General features: G+C 45.4%; 3 protein-coding genes across 5 annotated transcripts in view; 1 reads left to right on the top strand and 2 right to left on the bottom strand.

Moving 5' to 3' along the window:
* Positions 1-2,230: 2,230 nt before the first annotated feature.
* LOC144110043 (heat shock protein 68-like) lies at positions 2,231-3,110 on the bottom strand. Its single transcript, XM_077642847.1, has one exon. The coding sequence runs from the start codon at positions 2,985-2,987 to the stop codon at positions 2,340-2,342; it is 648 nt and encodes a 215-aa protein (XP_077498973.1). The 5' UTR covers positions 2,988-3,110; the 3' UTR covers positions 2,231-2,339.
* A 1,426-nt stretch (positions 3,111-4,536) lies between these two features.
* Positions 4,537-10,477, bottom strand: LOC144110042 (uncharacterized). Of its 2 annotated transcripts, XM_077642845.1 has the most exons (5): positions 10,134-10,477; positions 8,242-8,451; positions 6,950-7,203; positions 6,442-6,522; positions 4,538-5,010 (listed from the first exon to the last, which is right to left on the bottom strand). In XM_077642845.1, the coding sequence occupies exons 1-5, from the start codon at positions 10,456-10,458 to the stop codon at positions 4,630-4,632; spliced, it is 1,251 nt and encodes a 416-aa protein (XP_077498971.1). In that variant the 5' UTR covers positions 10,459-10,477; the 3' UTR covers positions 4,538-4,629. The 2 variants fall into 2 exon arrangements, with proteins under 2 accessions (XP_077498972.1, XP_077498971.1); XM_077642846.1 differs by lacking the exon at positions 6,442-6,522 and having other exon boundaries at positions 4,537-5,010.
* A 211-nt stretch (positions 10,478-10,688) lies between these two features.
* The window catches only part of Klp68D (kinesin-like protein 68D), a 33,733-nt gene continuing 31,518 nt past the window's right edge, over positions 10,689-12,903 (top strand). Inside the window, exon 1 of one of the 2 annotated variants that reach the window (XM_077644117.1) lies at positions 10,689-10,888. The gene's annotated coding sequence lies outside the window, so the exon portion shown is untranslated. The remainder of the gene's footprint in view (positions 10,889-12,903) is intronic. The other variant, XM_077644118.1, reaches the window with a different exon arrangement.

The raw sequence follows: 12,903 nt of genomic DNA, 5'->3' as shown, positions 1-12,903 counted from the left end.
GCTCATTAGCAATCATGTCATCCCCACTGCTTCTTACCTGTTGTTCCTTCACTGCTGAAGAGTGTGAAGGGGTGTTGGCTGATGCGGTACTAGTGCTCTGCAAAAGGTTCAGCGCTGGCCATAACACTGCTGCAACAATTATCTAGCACAAAAAACAGTCACATGAAGCAATCCATTTACACCCTGCCTTCACTAAAGAAGGAAAGAACATTAAACATGTAGTGCTCAAATGCTCTCTCAAGTTTGGTGCATCCGTTTTTCACAGCACCAAGTTGGTATCCTCGCAAAGTTCAATACCTGGATGATTATTTGACAAAATTGTGTGACACACAGTGTTACCGTAGCAACCTGCATGGATGCTGAGGAGTCGTGCCTGTGCAGCTACCAGCATAAGTCGTAAAAGTTCTCTTCAGTCCACCAAGACCCAAAATGAGGCAGAGTAAATGTTATCAGCAAGCAAAGGTGCACACTTGCATAACTATCCCAAAAAGAACAATGATCAGCAGCTGATTGTAAGTTTCGTATTGTGTCTTTAGCTCATAACAGACTCATATTAAACTGAAGGCTAGCAGCTCCCAGCTGTCGTGTAGATTCGGGCCATGCATCCAATCACGTAGCACAGTGAAGTCTCCGTATTCAGATGGTTCACAAACCTTGGTAGGAGTCTAATGTGCAAACAATTGCTACCAGGTGCTAAAATGACCAATTCCTTTCATTAATGACTTTTCGTGTATGCACTAACGGAATATGGAAGACTGTGAGCACTAAGTAACACAGTAGCAAAATGATAATGCTGGCAGCAAAGCCCTTAACAACAGCCATCCCAGCAGTTTATCCCCTTGTCTGGCTTGAAATATGTGACAAAAATATGTTTGCTATGGGCCATCCCGCAGGCCCGGGGTGCGCTCGAAAAGCACATGCCTCATGACCCACCATAAACGGGCTGAACTGGGGTAGTGCAGAGTAGGGCATAACCACGGGTCGACGCTTGGCCAACGTCGCGATGTGTTAAACAATCAGTTGCCGGCATTTTAATAAAGTTATTCCTGTCCTATCCTAATATGTTCGCTGCTAGTAACCAGAGTTAGTGATGACTACTGTCACTATCACACTTGGCCTAATTATTACCCATTTGAGGATTCGCACAATGTTCAGTCACTGTCTTCAAGAAAAATGCAACTGTCTAGCAATGGTTGCATTTTCAACGCCAATCAGTGCAACATATGAGGCACTGTTGGGGTGTTATGAAGCCTCATATCATAGCAGGTCAAAAATAAAGCACTAACACAAGCAAATACAGACAACAGTCATATGAAAAGAACAGGTGAGAAGATCAATTCCTGATCGGTGCACATATGGAGAAAACCTCACCAAACTTTTCTAGCCAACGCTCATAACAGCCTCAAAAGTTGGACACAGATACCAACGCGCCTAACTTTTGGTTTACTTCATACGTTCTGCTTCAAATCGTGGCATGCAAATTGGTGTTGCCTGTCGCAAGATTACAGAAGCATACCTGCTGTTTCTCCAATCCACTGTGTAAAGTTGCTCTCCTCCATAGCAAACAAAATGCTGCATTTTTCTGCAAGCTGGAGAGCTCGGATGCTTTCTGCTACACAGCAATTGGACGTTATGCTTAACTGCTGTACCGCAGTGAAATGCATGTATTAAGTGCTGCTTTTAGCCAGCAGCCATTAGCCAGTTTCAGTTTACCTACAGTCATTACAAGCACTCCCAAGGTAGTCACCAGAAAAGCAACTGCTAAGAACAGCACAGTTAATTTTTCCTTTAACAAGTCACTCCCAACTAACAATAAAATGCAGTTGTCATGCTTCTCATATTAGTGTGCAATTACTCTTCCATTGTAACTCTTGAAAACCGACTGCTGAAATGTAGCTCACAGCTGAATGAGCAAGACTAGACCACCCCAATATGACCTATCCTTACATGTAACAACACCATGCAATTAGATCACCATTCAGACAAGTGAAGAAAGTAGCGCACAGCAACCAGCAAGGAGAATTTTATGCACAAGACACCGTGCACCATCATGCTCTTCCTTTTCTTCTGGTCTGCACTAGTTTCTGGGGTTATGCAAGCTCACATGCCACGAAGTTTGCTGTTGCACTGAGCAAGCAACCATAAAAAAAAGTTTGGTGTCAAGGTTAACTACTTATCACCAAACCAGGAACACACAAGCCACATATATAAAGAAAAAAAGCATCCCTTTATTACAGTGTCTGAGTAAACAGCTGCTAAAAGTAGAAAAAATAATTTACATGACTATGGGCAATAAGTTAACATGGAAGTGTGAATGACTAGCTATCACAGTTTGCAACTCAGTCCACTTCTTCGACTGTGGGTCCCGAATGGTGTGGAGCTGCTGACCTATGCTTAGGTCCCTGGTGCTGGTGGAGTTTGCTCATGATGGGCATGCAGGCCTGCTGCAGCTCCTTGAGGCGGTGCTCGTACTCGTCCTTCTCAGCCAGGCTGTTGGCATTGATCCATGAGATGGTCTCCCGGCACTTGCACAGCACGGATTCCCCATCGGAGGAAGTCAGCCTATCCCCAGCCCCTTCGGCGGCCTCCTTGGCCGCATAGATGTAAGATTCCAGAGAGTTATGAGCGGCCACCCTCTCTCGCTGTGTGTCGTCCTCCTGCATGCGCTCAATGTCCTCCTTGGAGAGGCGGCCCTTGTCATTAGTGATGCAGATGCTCTCCTGCTTGTCCGTGCTCTTGTCCCGGGCCGACACCTGCAGGATGCCGGTGGCGTCCAGGTCGAAGGTCACTTCGATCCGGGGCACACCACGGGGCGCCGCCGGAATGCAGTTGAGGTTGAACGTGCCCAGCAGGTGGTTGTCCTTGGTTAGGGCGCACTCTCCTTCGTACACCTGGATGGTGACCGCCGGCTGGTTGTCCGCGTAGGTGGTGAACGTCTGCGATGTCTTGCAAGGTATGCGCGAGTTGCGATCCACGATGCACGTCATCACTAACGACAAGGGCCGCCTCTACAAGGAGGACATCCGAGCGCATGCTCGCAGAGGCCGAGAGGTTCAAGCAGTAGGACGACACACAGCGAGAGGGTGGCCACTCGTAACCCCCTAAAATCTTACGTCTAAGGGGTCAAGCAGGCCGCCGAAGAGGCCGGGACAACTTCTTCCGATAGGGAATCCGTGCTGTCCAAGTGAAAGGAGGCCATCTCATGGATTGATGCCAACAGCCTGGCCAAGAAGTACAAGTACGAGCACCAGCTCAAGGAGCTGCAGCAGGCCTACATGCCCATCATGAGCAAACTCCATCAGCAGCAGCAGCAGGGACCTAAGCATGCCTCGGCAGCTCCACACCATTCGGGACCCACAGTCGAAGAACTGTACTGAGCCGCGAACTGTGATAGCTAGTCATTCATCGTTCATGTTACTTTATAGCATATATTCTCATATTCATGTAAATTATTTTTTCTACTTGTTGCGGCTGTTTACTCAGAAACTGTAAGAGAAGCTTTTATTATTTTTTAATATGTGTTGCTTGTGCAATATTGGTTAGGTGACGGTGGCTAGTTTGCCCTGACATCAAACGTCGCAATGCATATAGACCATTCTGTTAGTCGAGGAGGCTGTCGAGACATATCCTATTTGAGCTGTTTCAAACCGGTTCCGTTGCCGCTTCCACAGCGCTATCACAGGGTGCACACAACCGCACACAACAGCCCAATGAATCATTGTGATGACGCCCAGAAAGCCCTCAGAGGAAATGTCTATACCTTTCACAAATTGGACCTCTTAAGAAACCAATATAAATAGGTATGAGATGTGTTGCCTCTGATTGTGAGGGCAATAAAGCTTTGTATTGTAGTTTTAAGCACTAATAATGCATCAAGGTGATGACCGAGTGCATCATCGGTGTTAACATTTGGGTGACAACAGGGCTCAAGTATTGTTTCTGTGATAAGGAAGGTGAGTGGTCTTAATCCGTAACCAGAGGTTGGACTTTTTGGTTTACAGCAGTAAAAGTATGCTGAAGTTCAATTTTTTAAACTCATACCTGAAGAAGGTCAGCATCGTTGAGATTTTGGACAAAACTATCTGGCTATTAAGCACAGGTTAGATTGGTCTCAAGAGATTTAACCAAAGTATCCAAGCCAGCAGTGGGTTGTAAAATGCCAACGCTCCTCTACTTTAAACATACGCCAGGAGCAGAGGGATTCCACTACTTGTCATGTTTCAGCTGCTAGCATATAGCACCTTCCACACGCATACAAAGGTTCCTTATAAGGGGTGGGTCTGAAATTCATAGCAGCGCGTGTTCTTGAGGGTAACGAGGAACCATTAGGGAGAACATTTGCGCCCCTCCTGCACCATACCAATTAGAGGGGGTCGCTGTCAAGGTGAGTTGCATTTTTCTCAAGGTGAGTTCACTGCTAGCCTGTTATCAAACTTTGGTTTAGCATTTGGCACAAAGTGATCTTGATGCACTTTCTCCGCTGAAGTGCAATCCGCACAAAGCACTGCATTTCCTGCAGCACTCTCGTGCTGCTTATTTTTCTACCACAATATTTTGCCAACAAGCACACATATTTTATTATTTTTTTCAAACTTGGTGAGAAAGACAACGGTATGCATCTAGGTAAGGTCAACAGAACACTTCCTCAAACACGCTAGCATAGGCATGTTCAACAAGCACACTATCATACAGTCCTCTGCACTGCACAGTGGCGTCTTTCCCCATTTCCTCAGCCTGGCATGTGGCATCGCACTTGAGGGGGATAGCCACCTGTGTCGAAGTGTTTCGTTTCAACTGGAACAGGTCCAGATCGCTGCACTGTGTGTGAACCGATGTCTGGTGTGCACCAAATTTGGGTTCTGAATACTTAGGCGATAGTTCTTGTGTTATCTGCCTTAATGAATCGCCATGATTCGAAACCTTGTCCATCTCTGGGTGTTTTTCACTTGATGTTGCTGCTGCGGGCAGGAGTTCAAGGTCTTCGACATAATGCATTCTTGTAACAACCACCTGCAGAGAAAGGTGTAGTAGTTTGTCAGGAAGGATCAGCACCTGTTGCTGGGCATGCAGCATCGAAGGAGTGCCTGCCAAACAAGCTACACAGTCGTATCTTATTTCTCTTTGTCAGATCTTGACTGACATCGAATACATGTGTGCTAACCATAAAACTGTACGCATGCATATACCATATTTACTTGCATAATAAATGCAACCACTATTTTAGCAGTAAAACTGTCAACTTTAGCTCACATTAATCCATGTAATGAATACATCCCCCAATGCTCATACATTCTTCAGGAAAAAGGGTGCATTCAGGATCAGTAAATACGTGACGTACACAGGTGCCTTTTTTTTTCACGCACCATGGATGGCATGTGCTACTACCAACTTAAGTAGTATTCTTATAAGCTATAAAAATCATGACGAAAAAAAAATCAATGAAGCAGTTGTGCATCTACCGTCTTTGCCAAAAGTAACCAGGCAATGGTATTTGCTGCTCAGCTGTCATGCGGAGCACTTATGGCAGCCCTAAGCTCTAAATACATGTAAAGTAAGGAGAGCCCTTGTCCTTACCTTCTGAGACCTTTCGGTCTTTAGAGGCACCATGAGGGCTCCACTATACAGCTGAGAAACACGCCCTCCACTTCTTGTTACTTTTGGCAAAGAAAGTACGAAACATTTATGTCCCCTGTTCAAGGGGGGATGCGGCTTACAGGAATTTTTTTTATTTATTAATGCATTTGTATGAAATTTTTTTTAGCGCATTAGAAATAATTTTATGAGTACTCTCACAAAGTTTTACTGTTGTATTTCCAGAAAATTTTTTTGTAATATATATTTTTCCTCAATCTTGAGAACAGGCTGGCAGAGTTAAGAAAATGTGGCAGAAGGCTGGAACATTAATTTTATTCCTACTGGCGAGCCACAGGTGAAGGCATTGTTAGAATTTTTTTTTTTTTTCCGTAGCACGAACTTTGGTTTTGAAATTTCTGCAATGCAGTGTCCATTGACATATCTACACTGAGGAGGAGATTTCACACAAGAAATTTAAAATTCAGAACATTTAAAAGCAAAAGAATGTGTTAACCTACACTAATGCCCTAGAGGTGCAACAGAACAAACAGTGTCAAAATAGGTGAAACGGTTGCGAAGAAATCTGCTCCGCAAGGCGCGTACCTAGGCAGAAAACCATAACAGAGAAAAACGCCAATTGTTCTAGCACTTCCTTACAATGCACAGCCACCACAGTTCGCAAAATAATTTTTTTTAGAATACTAATTCCTGGTCGATGTGAGCAGTGAAAATTTGGGACAGCTTAAAAAACGTGGCAGACATGCGGTAACAAAAATTTTTTAAAATCAGTTTTTTTGGTCATTATTTGGGATTTGAAAGCCGCGTCCACCCATAAAGGCCATTATAAGGGTAGCATGCTAATCCTACCTTTCCAGAATGGCCCAGGCACAATGTTGGCACTGGATTCGCTGGTGTTGGCTTGCCATCAACAAAATGAATGGAACAAACCTGCAGTAGGTGTGCAGTGCATGAAATTAGAGAGAAGTACTACGTATAAAGGCCCATTCGATCTGCTATTACTGCTTATCCATTTCTCAGTGAATGGACACAACTGATCTAAGGGGACAGCAGTTTAGCCTACTTTTCAGTGATATACATATCCATCAACACTACGGCCCCAGAAAACCCATTCCTCAAATTCCTTCTGAGCACCACAAGGACCAAAAGTCTGTATAAACTCCTGCTGTTTTGTATAATGAAAGCAGCAGAAACAGCACTTACAGCAGCATTTCCAGCTAAAATGCGTCAATACAAACCAATTTTCATCGAGCTCAATTCCGCCTTCCCATGGATGTAATTCATTAGCCATAATGACTTGTGCAAACGGCCCGATTAATGTGAACTGAGAATGCTCAAAAAACATGTGCATGCTTACTCGAGAGCCTTTACTTGGAACATAGTTCTCCCTGTTCAATGCTGTGATCCAGTCATGGAGGCTCTCTGGCATTGACGGGAACCTGTGCAGGCTGTAGACACCACACATGCAGCTACTTCTAGGTGTCCCATGATTGGAGCATGTTTCCCGGAGCAGAAGATTGCGCTTCCTCATGGAGTGATTGCATCCGACTACAGCACAACACTTCTGCGATGATCGTCTTGCCGCCTTTGCATTTGTGGGTGACCGGCGTGCTGTAGAGCAGATGCAAGGGGGGAAAAGAATTCTGCTATGTGGTCATTACCATTCTGGTTCAACACAACACCAGAAAGAATTTGTTGAAATTGAATGTGACCAGGTGCGAACAGAAGCGCTTGTTCTTTACTTGATAAAATCCCCATTAGCAGCTGGTTACTAATAGGTACTGGCTCCCAGCAGGCCTTTCATTTCAAGCTGAGTCCTCTCTATTACGGTAGAGTGCTGTGTGCATTTTCATAAGCACATGAACTATGCTGAAATTCATACATTATAAACGGAGACTAGAGTAGGACACAACTTAAAAAAACAGCCATTGGAAACACTAGGCAATGGTCTGCGCCATCCCGTATTACTCTGCTGGCCAATCACAACAATAAACAAAATCAGCTTTTTAATGTTTGACTAAATTAAACAAAGCAGGTGCCAAAATTCTAGACCTTAAAATTATTTTCTCGTGATTAGCTTCTTATTGTGTAACAAGAATTAAACATTTTTGTCACAGAGGAACTCTGCGCGGCGTTCCTGAATGTGGGTGGAGCTTTACTGCAGACTTAAGTTGTATTCGACTATACAAATGTGCACAAGTTTTTTATGCCTATAATAGCTTGAGCAACATGCAGCCTCATGTTTAGCAGTAGCTAGCTAATGAGTTCGAGCCTGCAGACTGTGAGCAGCTTACGTGATCATGTCAACACATATTTTGTTATACCGTACTCGAACTTCCCATTTATTGGCTATTTTTCTGTAATGGCTTTTCCCCTGAAAGCCCTTCAAGGCATACATGACCAATTTGCAAGTGTGAAGCCACCTTCAACCACATGTAATCTCTGACCGAGCAGCGTAAAGCAAACTACAATAGCACATTTTCACATGTGCATGACTGCAACGAAAACATACAGCTGGTATTACACGACACTGGGTTGTTTTGAAAGCACAATAACAAAAGGAGTACTTCATGCCCTGTGATTATGCAAGTAGAAAAGTACCCCACGGCAGTTTGTCATAACGAAAGTATGGTATAAAAACATATATACCTGCTCTTGAGTCCATGCAGCAGACTGGTAAGGATTCATCGTGTAGAAAGGACTGGCAGGAACTCATTCCTGGTACAACTGCAAGTACTTTCTTTCCCTTGGCCTTATTAAGGCACTGGAAACAATTGCAAAACTCTCCTGGCTCATAGCCCAGATATAGAGATGGTGCCCAGTCAGGGTTCTTGTCGTCCATAAGCCTCGAAGGTCTGCCTGCATATCAATAGATATGAGTGAGGCAATCGTCAAAGTTGCAAACATTATGCTTAAACATCTAATACTGCTGCAGCCGAAAAAAACTGACAGCACATGCACACATCTAGAGATGATGATTATGAAAAAAAAACAAAAATGGTGCATAAACTAAATGAGGTACACCAGTTACCTCTGTAAGAAAACTTTGAAAGCGTAGAAACATTCTTTGCACACTCAAGGAAACCGCGATCGCTTCTGCAAGCTCTAACACCGTCACCGTGCAGTTCCATGGCTTGCAAGTGACGTCACATGCGCCATATACAATGGTGGACCACGCATAGCTTCCACAGTGCACATAGGCAGAGTGGCAACAGGCGGGAATTCATAGGATGGCACACTCACTCATGAATGCACTCATATCGCCTCACTCACACTCACATCCGTGAGTGCGAGTGAGTGGATGTGAGTATGAATGGTCATGGGTGTGAGTGCAAATGAATGTGAGTGTAAGTGGAGATGTGTGTGGGTGCAAGTGGGTGGTTGTGAGTGTGAGTAGAGATGAGTGGCGAGTGTACATTAGTGATGAGTGGCGAGTGGACGCGATGGACAAGTTTGCTGCTTGTATTTAGGGACGACGGTATCCGCATAGCTATTTTCATGTTGCTGACAGCTGAGCGAAGCAAATATTCACTGCCCAGCATGCTCAAGACAGCATAATACATCATGCCGGTGTCTTGGACACCCAAAGCAGAGGATTCCGCCGGCACGAGAACACCAATCTTTCGCTGCTGTTTGCCTTACTAGTGCACCGTTGGCATGCGCGCAAGATATTTTGAGCTGCAATGAGTCAGTATATAGGGTAAGACAGTTCGATGGAGTACAGAGGAGGTCAACTCGCTCGATCTTTTCAAAAACTCTCCCTTTCTCACGCCGCAAAAAGTATTCACAGTTGCCATGTGCTTCTAATGAGTTCATGCATACTCACGGACGCACCATTGCCAAAGCAAGCTCCTTATTGTTACTTAGACATTGTTCAAAAAAGTGTCTAAGTACCTTAGCTGACACACACCATCTCAGCAGCAAGCGCGGCAGCATACATGCGTAACAATGGTTCGGGCCATGGAAGATGCAAGATAAGTGACCACTTCCTTCGAGCATTGAAACTGTAAAAATTGGCCAAATTAAGGAAGCGACAGAGCTCCAGGCGGTTCACCATCACATCTGCACGACCCAAGCGCTATGCTAGGGCTCAGTGAATATTTATGATGCGAGTGGACCTGAGGGTAAATGAACGGTTGAGTGTGAGTAGACGCGAGTGTGAGTGAGTGGTTGTGGGCACAAGTGAGTGGTTGCGAGAATGAGTCGTCATAAGTGTAAGTCGTAAGTGCGAGTTCGAGTGAGTGGATATGAGTGTGTGTGAACATGAGTGTGAGTGAGTGGCTGTGAGTGGGCATATATGAGTGTGTGTGTGTGGTTGTGAGTTGACATGACTGTGAATGCAAGTGAGTGGACACAAGTGTGAGTGCGAGTATTATTGAGCCACCCCCATGGTGCCGAGGTATGGGCGGGATAGATAAGGGCACAGGCATTTACCGTGGTCCCGGTTCACCAACATGGCGATCGCTATACGGCGTCGCTGGCACACAATCATATTACCCAGACATGGAGGAAGGAGAGTTTTGCTTTTTCCATAATGTTACCTGTGATGAAATGGCGACCACAGACACGAAGATGCTTTGGATTCATCAAGTCTCTTCTGTTTATGCGTTCAAACCACAAGGCGCGTCGCTTTTCGCTTAGCATTCTCGTACGCTCGCACTGCCAAGTTATTACTTTAGGCAAGCAGAACAACCCTATGCCCAAAGGCTGTCCAACGCCAGGCCTACGAGCAGAACTGGATCTGATCGGACAACCGATTATTGCACAAATTGGCATAGCCGGGCCGCAAGAAATAAACAAGTGAACGGGGAAAGCATACACAGCCAATGCGTTCGGTTCCTGCCTATGGCGGCAGACACATGACATGAATGGATGGATACGGCTGAACCCTTTACGTGACCAAACGCAAAGCGCCACTATGTCTTTGTAGGCCAGACTTACTACAGTAAAGCAGTAAAGTCTCTGGCTCTAGGTAATTTACAAGAATAACAAAAATAAACCACCAAAATAATAAAAATAGTGTCACCGGGAAGCTTTGACAAAGCCAACAAAAGTCCGAGACGCAGCCTAAGGTGTATCCTCGTTGTCATGGCAACGAAGATCACACTCCGTTCGCTGGTAGTAGGGAGGGGGTACGGCATCGCTCTCGCTGCTAAGGCGTCGCTGAAAAAAAAATAAAGAGAAACCCATAAACCAGCAGCGACTGAAAACCAGCGGCTCCGCCGTCATGGCTAGCAGCGGTCTGTGATCCTGCCCAAAGAGAGATCTCCACAGAGATGCCTCAACCGACTTAAAGGTACGTTAGTCCGGTACGTTAGTCCGTGCGCTTTAATCGCGAGCCCTGCAGGGGATTCGAGGTGACGTCATGGCCTTTCTGACTGAATGGGAGTTTGCTTTGCTTCATTTTACAGGCACCACTTGGCAGGGCGCAGAACTAACGATTACACACCTCCGATATACTCGCAGTACTAAGCGTGTTGCGCTGATCAGTTGACCGAGGTGGTACTTCTTCATGGGGCTTTGCGTCACATTTCGGCGTAGCACTCCTTCGGATAGATGAAGTCAACCATGAGATTTTAGCATACCTCGATCGTCGCGTGGGGATTGTTTTAAATTTATGAATTGCAGAGATTCACGTTGTTCTAGCCTGAATAAAGTGAGACCGTTATTCATTCGGATTCGCGTACTCATTTCTTTGCGTGTGTGTTTAACGCCTGCGTGCATCTGTCTCGCCGATGGTACGTGAACGTGCCTAGAATGCTACTGAGCTAGATTGCGCGTTATTACCATATATATAAGTTTTCATTGCAAGCGCGCATGGAGTCCTCTACTTAACGAATGCGCCTCGTGTACTTGCCGAAAGATATATCTGTTCACTTGCGCTCTCCTATAACTAACGCAGTGAGTGATGCGGCGCTAGCAAAAAAAAGTTCTCATTTGCATTTAGGATTGACCGTACGGTTGTACCTGTACTCTAGCGTTCTTTATAACTTGTATCACTGCTGCTTGCAGAAATGGTAAAGTGTATCTGAATAGCGGTAATGCACTGAACAGCAAGGTTTTTGACCATTTATGGTAGTGCGAATGAATGTGGTGCTGTCTACTCATAAACAACATCGACCCTAAAACTGAAGCTTCAAAACGCAGATATTACCTGCAGAGGGACGGACTGAGGATCATATGTAGTCATTGATGAATGAATAACATCTGAAATGCAATTAGGCTGCCTTTTCTGCTGTTGTTCTCCTTGTTGAGCCTACACCTTCAAGCATGCTTTTCCAAGATTCAGCTCACATGGAAAATTGTGCTTTCACTTATCAAATATCACGTATCAAATATCACCTGAAGGTTTTGTACTGTTGCTTCTGTACATTGAAGGTCATCCTAAATGGAGGAAACATTACTAGCATACATCGCATAGTTTGTACTGTCTACCGACAGGCTAGTTGGTGTTACCCAATATAAAGTTCTGGTTTTGTAAATATTGTAATATAGCAGGCCAGCGCTGTCCCAGTGCAGGCAACTGCCAAAGAGGAGAAAAACGGTGGAGTTCAATGTGCGAGGCCTGCCTGCGGAACTGCCTTTTTGAACTAACTGGAAGTCGCGCTGATGCCACCTTGCTTGCTGCCTTGCCGCTGCCTTCGCCCGGAACTCCCGATCCCCCTTACATTTGGTGGAGGTGTGACTGGGTCCCCATCCTGGGACTTCGTAACAGAACCTTGCCGCCGCCCCCCGCTATGCCACCTACTATGCCACTATGCTGGCCTTCAACTAAATTTGAAGAAGTGCTGCTTCGCCGCTAGGAAGTTCCATGTACTGGCCCATGTAGTCTCCAAGGCTGGTGTTCTTCCTGATCCCACAAAAATTCGTGTTGTTGCTGATTTTCCTAAACTATCGAATCTTAAAGAACTGCGCAGCTCTATTGGTTTATGGTCATATTTTCGGTGCTTTATCCGAAATTTTGCTTCTATAATCGCCCCTCGCTACGAGCGGCAATCTCTCGATGTGGACACCAGCTTGTGATGACGCTTTTACCACTCTACGCCACCCTCTCGTCCCACCCCCGATTCTACGACATTTTGACCCTACTGCACCGACCGAAATCTACACTGACGCCAGCGGAGTGGGTCTTGGCGCAGTGCTCGCCCAGCGGAAACCGACTTCTGGTGAATACGTGGTGGCTTACGCGAGTCGCACCCTGACAAAAGCTGAAACTAACTATTCGGTGACAGAAAAGGAATTTTTGGCCATCTGAGCAATCGACAAATTTCAGCCTTACGTCTATGGCCGCCTGTTTTATGTCGTGATAGA

This window comes from Amblyomma americanum, chromosome 11, assembly GCF_052857255.1.
Source record: "Amblyomma americanum isolate KBUSLIRL-KWMA chromosome 11, ASM5285725v1, whole genome shotgun sequence".
NCBI lineage: Eukaryota > Metazoa > Arthropoda > Arachnida > Ixodida > Ixodidae > Amblyomma > Amblyomma americanum.
The sequence above is the reverse complement of the archived record's forward strand: the minus strand, read 5'-3'. Positions and strand labels throughout refer to the sequence as shown.